The 7802-nt window shown below is 26.8% G+C and overlaps 1 protein-coding gene across 1 annotated transcript; it reads left to right on the forward strand.

Moving 5' to 3' along the window:
- The first annotated feature begins 1501 nt into the window (after window positions 1-1501).
- Window positions 1502-3429, forward strand: LOC114185985 (uncharacterized). Its single transcript, XM_028073975.2, has 5 exons — window positions 1502-2102; window positions 2216-2292; window positions 2408-2441; window positions 2547-2649; window positions 2752-3429. The coding sequence occupies exons 1-5, from the start codon at window positions 1835-1837 to the stop codon at window positions 3287-3289; spliced, it is 1020 nt and encodes a 339-aa protein (XP_027929776.2). The 5' UTR covers window positions 1502-1834; the 3' UTR covers window positions 3290-3429.
- Window positions 3430-7802: the final 4373 nt, after the last annotated feature.

Genomic DNA, 7802 nt, shown 5'->3' on the forward strand with positions numbered 1-7802 from the left:
GCAGGCCCCGTGATTCCCGAGGAAAGAGCATGTATTTGAAATATAAACAATCTTTTTGTGAGGTTTGGGTCTGCATCACAGACAGCACAGCATCACATTACAAATTTTCTAAACCCTTCTTCTCTTTCTCACTGCTGTCTATTCATACACTTCTTAATTACTCTCATTCATATTCACAATATTACTTTTCTCCCACTTCAATATCTTTGCTTTCATTCCAAATTCTCATTCTATATGAACCAATATATATGCAAGGTTTTCAGTTTAACAAATGATTTTTTTAAGATTCTAGTTCTAAACATATATAGTTTCATTTAATATTTCAATAAATTTTAACTCATAAAACTAGAATAACTTCATATATATAATGTTAGGAAAATAGTCTATGTTTGAGCTTAGTGATTTATTCGGTAGGAAAAAGATTGGTGCATATAAAAAATTAAGGCAAGAATGGCATTATCCACTTCTAGCTACCATGTTCTAATTTAATAAACTAAATTTTATTTAAGTAATATATATGTATACGCATATTTTATTATTATTTTTATATTCCCTCAATTAGTTCGTAGCCCTTTTCTTGAGTCTAATCTAACTCACCTAATTATGCTACACATTTTTTAAGCACCATTATACATATATATATATATATATATATATATATATATGTATATATATATATTAATAAAAGAATCTGAATCATTGTTTATTTTGACGAGGACAAGTTATTTTTTTAAAAAGAAATCCTCGTTTGAATCCTTTATTGAATACTAATAATAAGTAATAATATTATTGTAGATATTAGGCTCGAGATCCAATCCATCTAACATTCGTACAAACCTAAAAACAATACTACTATAATGCGTTTAGGTAGGGAGAATTTACATATATAGATCCAAAATAAATTGACAATGTTCTACTTCAAGAAAATAATCTTTGAGATACCCATAAATATAGATTTAGTTAATTAACATGAATAATATCAGGCAAACATTTAGTAATATACGATGTCATATAACTTAGATTATGGCTTTTGAAAGCCACACTTCAATCAGATTGTCTTCAGAGTCAACTTTGGGTACCTTGTCACAACACAAACAAACATGACATAACATTAATAATGTTTTAAAAACAGTTATATATGAATTATTTTAAAATATACTAATATACATATATGTGCTGAGATCTTTTTGTTCTTTATTTGTTTAGTATAAGTTGTATAGTATTTTTGTGATGAGAAGAGTGAGACTCGTGTTTCAAATTTCTCGGAAAACATATTTTACTTTTGCCTACTGTATGCTATGTACGGTTCTACAAACGTTATACTAAGCAATTGCTGTGACTGGCTATAATTTATTCACACGAACTACTTTATTATTATGACGTAAAAAGAAAAAGAAAAATTGTTATCCAAGTTGGAACGATAAAATTGACGTCAAATGAAATAATCTAGTATATTCCTTCCATTCCTTGATGTCCATGCATTTATTAAATACTCCAACATGCTTACGATATATGAGAACCAAATTATTCGTTTACTCATCTCAAAGAGACACAGAGAAAGAGAGAAAGAGAGAGAGAGAGAAGATCTCAATCAATATATATGATCTAGACTGTTTCAGTATCTGGGCATGTCATGTTCGTCATCGATTTTTGTAGCCATTTGGTGTTGCTATGATCAAGAATTTCCTATTTTTCATTGGCCTAGTTTAATTGGAGGAGTTGCAGAAAAGTGTATAATTCCGACCAATAATTAACATATTACGACACAGAGGCAAGTGTTTTCTGTCTTGTTTCAAACTGTGATCTTAAATAATCCAGTGTGTGGAAGGTAATAATGAGGATGGAAGAAGAGAGACACGTCTCAGAATGTTCCAAGACAAGTCCTTCCAACGAAGAAGGGTTTGAAGAAAGTGAAAAGGAGAATGAAGGTGAGAGTAAGCAGAACAACAATGGAGGAAGCTCAAGCAACAGCACTGTGGAAGAGAACGAAAAGAAATCAACAGTGAGACCTTATGTTAGATCCAAATTGCCTCGGCTACGTTGGACACCTGATCTTCATCTTCGCTTTGTTCATGCTGTTCAAAGACTTGGAGGACAAGAGAGTGAGTTCCACACACATATAAAGCTTCTTTTATCACTTAGTTTTTCTAGATTTCAATTTATCATTAGCCCTTGCAAGGTTAATTAGTTCAACAATTAATTTGAATTGTTATAGGAGCAACCCCAAAGTTGGTTCTTCAGTTGATGAATATCAAAGGATTAAGTATTGCTCATGTCAAGAGTCATTTACAGGTAAAAAAAAATCATGTGCTGGCTAAGTTTTTCTTTAAATAGCTGTTTTTGTTTGTAATTCTTTTGCCAATTTTGGTTAAATTCTTTTGTTTTGCCCATGTTTTTCCTTTTCCAGATGTACAGGAGCAAGAAGGTGGAGACAAATCAAGGTACAATAAGGTTTCCCTTTTTGGTATAATGCTAAAACCTTGAGTAAGTAATTAGGGTTTGTAATGCTTAGAATCCCTAATGAATATTTGGATTATGTGTGACAGTATTGGGTGATCCTAGGCTCCTTGTAGAAACTGGAGACAGAAACGTTTACAATCTCAGCCAAATTCCCATGCTTCAAGGCTACAATATTCCAAGCCAAACAAGGCACATATACTGCAACCAACAACTCTCACTTCAAATTCTAATTCTCTCAAACATGCATAGAATTTCACAACTGAATTCCATTGTTCTTTCTTCTTTCTACAGATATGGATATGGGGATGCTTCTCTTGCTATCTATGAAAACATGGTGAAAACCTGCATGAATAGGAGTTCAGCAGATGAATCTGGACCAGAATTTTGTGGCACCAGATTCACTGAGAGAACTCATGGAACCAATAGTAACATCAATTGGAGTCATAATCTGCCACAAGTTGATTGTTCAAGTTTTAACGAACACGAACCAAAACATAAGTTCTTGTTTGGTGGCAATGAATCCTTATGCAGACCACATCAAATGCAGCCAAGTGCACAAGAACTCATGCCAAACAATGACATGGCTTCAAATCTGGTGGAACTAAAGAGCTTAAAAAGGAAGGTTTCAGATACTGACATTGATTTGAATCTGTCACTTAAATTAAGTTCAAGGGTTGAGAAGCATGGAAGCATGGTGGAGCATGAAGTTGATAGCAACCTATCACTGTCATTGTGTTCTCAATCCTCTTCCTCTTGGTTGAGAAAATCATCACAAGATCATTCTAAGGAGCAAGGGGAAAGAACCAGAACATTGGATCTCACTATATGAATGAGACAAAACTCTAAGTGAGATTCTAAGGTACCTGTCAGAAATTATGCATATTGTAACCAATTATTACATATTTTATCTGACACAAATAACAGTTTGTCTAATAAACAGTGGTGCTGAGAATCATCATCATCTCAAAACCAGTGTTGGTTCTACACTTGTTTAGTCATAGAAATGCTAAAAGATGGAGAAAGTTTCAGTACAACTAAATCATTCAAGAAAAACAAAGTTGTTTCTGTGCACCTCATAGATCAATAATGTGTAAGAGATGTTTATGTTTTTTTTTTTCATAAATATAACAAACAATCTCTTTCTGTGTGACTGTCATACTGTGAAGATTGTTTATTAATTAATTAAACAACCTTTAGTGTTGACTTAATTAGCTTAACTTTTGAGATTGATTGGTCCATTTAGATGAAATTAGAACCGTTGACGTTAGATTTAAGTGATTGGATCCTTCGTGTTCCATCTAAAATTTTTATAGATATTTTGAGCAATCAAATTTAGAGAAAAGATAATGGTTTTTATACTGTTTTATTCTTTTTAGTAGTTTTATTATTTTATCTGGGTGTATCAAATAGAATAATTTAAATTATTGGAAATAAAATAAATTCTTGTTTGACTGATAAAGAAGTGAAGAAAACAAAGGAAGGTATACATAACTGAAAATTTATGGATAAAGGAAGGTATTCTCAGATATTTTAATTATTACGAGTTTTTATTATTTGTTATATAAAACGAATTAATAATTCTTATTAGTACCATACATAAATTATCTATAAAAAAATATATTATCGATATTCTAACGATATTTCCTTTTTATTCTATAAAATTAATTTATTATTCCTTTTTATTCTTATTTTTGTTGAGTGAATTACTTTTAGTTTAACCAAAAAATATATATTTATATTTTCATAACCTGATAACAAATTGTATTTTATGAAAGTATGAGCTGCATCACGGTAGCAATTTGAATACCAATCACGATCTATACATATTTGAACTTATGAATGAATTTTATATATATTTTAAATTGTTATTTTAATTAGCAAAAAGCAGATATTCGAGTTAATTATGTAAACTCGTAACATCTGTATTCATATTTAATTTCTATTGTGTAAAAAAAATTCTATTAATAAATTAACCCAACTTGTACAATTAAGAATATATAAGGCCAATACTTATTATAAATAGATGTTTTAGTTTATTACAGTGCTATGTTATCCATAATATTCAGGAGTTAACTTTGACTTAGACATGTCAGAACACAAGTAAATATTTGTTCTAAGAATAATTGATATGTAGATTTCATCAAAATCCATATAAAGTAATATGAAATCTTCTGGGTGTATGAACTTGAATAATTGTATCATTATAATTTAAATTTTTTGTTAGAAAAATTATAAATTGAGTATAATATTTTTATTAAATATTTGTAAATATAAATATTGTGATGTCATTATTATTTTATTGCGTAATTCTTAACATATATTTAAGTTATAATGAAAAAATATTAACTACCTGTATTATACTTATTAAAAATCTATACTTTCTATTACAAGAACACGAGTTAAACAAAAATTTTGACCCTTATAAAAACTAAGTAAAATTACTGACATTGGTAAAATAAATCTGAACGAAGGAAACATTTTAAAATTAGAGACTTAATTATGTTTTAAATATATGATAAATATAATAATTTTTAATTTTAATTGAGTATTTAATAAATTTAATTTTTTTAAATGAGTCTTCATTTTAACTTTTTTTTTTTTAATTGGATAAGGTGATCGTTAAGTAATTGACACAGTTATTCTTTTGTCACTACATGTTATTTTATTGTTTTAACATTTTATAATTTATAATTTTGTAATTTAAATTTTTTAATTTTATAAATTTATAATTGTATAATTGTTATACTTTTATTATTTTAATTCAAAAATATATAATTACTAAATTATGATTTTAATTAAAAATTGAAAATACATCATAATTTTATATTTTATTCTAAAAACCACAATACTATGATCCATACTGAAGAGCACTGATAGAGTATTCAACTATATGAATTTATTAACATATCTGACATTGTAGAGAAACAAAGTCGGAGTTGAAGTTGTGACTGAAGGTCGAAGAAGATATCTAATAAAGAGATTCATAAATTTGGAATCATAGAAATATCATCGTATAATTCTTGAATTTGAATACTCTGTAATTGGTTTTGAGTTTTTACGATGTTACGTTTTTTTAGGATGAAATATAAGATTATGGTATATTTTAAATTTTGAATTAAAATTATAAAATCATAATTTTATATTTATACAATTTTGAAATAAATTTTAAAATTTTAAAATATTAAAATTATAAAATTATACAATTATAAATCTATAAAATTATAAAATAAAAAAATTTAGATTATAAAATTTAAAAATAATAAAATAATAAAATGATATGCGACAACTATACATGTCAAAGTGAGCCAACCCGACTCACACGGACTCACCACGAGCCGGGTTGAAAATGAGTGAACCCAGCCCGGCTCACTTTCAGGTGAGCCAGAAATTTTGTAATCCGGCTCACCAACCCACCTAAAAAATTATTTATTTATTTATTTTAGTATTTAAATATTTAAATAAATTTTTAAGTAACCCATAAGATAACAATCATAATAAAATCAAGAACCAATGTTTTGATCATGCTCACCACCAATATATGAGAATTATTTTCAAGAAAGTATCCATTAGTCTAAATATTACAAATTTTTTGTCATGCTATTCAACAAAATATAAATAAAAAAACTATACATTTTTTTCATGCTAATTTAGAAAAAATTGTTTATAAGACGGTTATTTGAGTAATTTACTATAAAGATTATAATTAAAGATTAAAGTATCAACATATATATAACTTGACAATCAAATTAATTAAACATTCAAACTATTCAAATATAATTAAGCAACATTCTATCATTTAAAAATATGAAATTGTGAACAAATATATTAGGAGTAGTAAATAATTATTAAAAAAATTTAAAAATAAAATAAAGAAAATTTAAAAAAATATATTGGTGGGCCCCACATTCAACCCGGCTTGAACCGGTGAGCCGGGTTGGCTCACGGGTTTAAACTCATTTTGACATCTCTGAGAATAACGATATAACAAAATAATAACCACGTCAGTCACTTAATCACAACAAAAAAAAAAATAAATAATAAATTCAATTGAAAATTCTCAAGTTTTTTCAGGATTTAAAACATAATTAAATGTTAAAATTATAATATTTTATGATATTGGGTTAATTTATCGGTATTTATAGTTTATTGATTCAAATTCGTAAATAATTTTTTTGGTTTCTCCTTCTCGCACCAACTTTACACTTTTTGTCTGGTGTGCGAAGAAACCAATAACAAAATATTTCTCTAATAGTCTTCACGTCGAATTGTTTCACATGTACAAATGCAATTAGTTTATTATTTATTCCGATTATCTTATACATTTATTCAGTAGTTTGATTGAGATATTTTGTTTATAGAAAAACAAATAATATTATCTATGACTTAGTATCAATCATCTTAATGAAAAACATTCAAAACTTTTCTTTATCATTCACACGTTTACGTTTGTAATACCCAATTCAGTAAGATTCACCTAATTTAAAGTATTATATAGTTGATAAAAAAATATAGATCAACATATAATTATATAAAATATATTTACAAATCTTCATGAAAAAAATAAAAAAAAAAATTGAAAAAAAATACAATACAAAAATTATATATACCTAAGCAACACTATACTCTAACCATCCATGGAGAGTCTCACCTCACTATTTTTCGATCACTCTATTTACACTATCTTATACTTACGTATAATATATAATCATATACGGATAAATCACAACACATAAAACATGGTAATATATCATCATATACATCTATCACGACCTTTGGAAGACTTAGTATATTGAGTAGAATCTAAGACCATACATCTGTAATATATTCACCCTGACTTCTCAATAGTTATATATATCATGATAAATCAGATCACCTCACTAAAGATATGATAGGATTAATATTGTGTAATGTAAATAGTAGGGTGAAAATAGTTGATCATTCAATAAAATTTATTTCAATTTAATATATGTTTTCCTCCTTTGTTCTATTATTCTAACAACAATAATATAAAAATACCATAAACTAATTATTTATTATTATTATTATTATTATTATTATTATTATTATTATTATTATTATTATCAATATCTTATCTATTACAAAATTGTAAAAATCATCTTATATAAAATAGTAATAAAAGTCTACTTTAGCATAGAAAAAAAAAACAAAATCTTACCTTATATTAAAAGTTCTAAAATAAAATTTTGATAAATAGTTCAAGATAAAATTGAAATAAGTATAAAAAAATGATACATTAGAAACAAGCATTTTATAAAAGCAACGTGATTCAAAAAATTTAAAACAAGTTTACCTAACACTATTAATAATATAGACAGGTTTTT

This window comes from Vigna unguiculata, chromosome 5 (genome assembly GCF_037176805.1).
Source record: "Vigna unguiculata cultivar grain cowpea cultivar isolate G323 ecotype 2 chromosome 5, ASM3717680v1, whole genome shotgun sequence".
Taxonomy (NCBI): domain Eukaryota; kingdom Viridiplantae; phylum Streptophyta; class Magnoliopsida; order Fabales; family Fabaceae; genus Vigna; species Vigna unguiculata.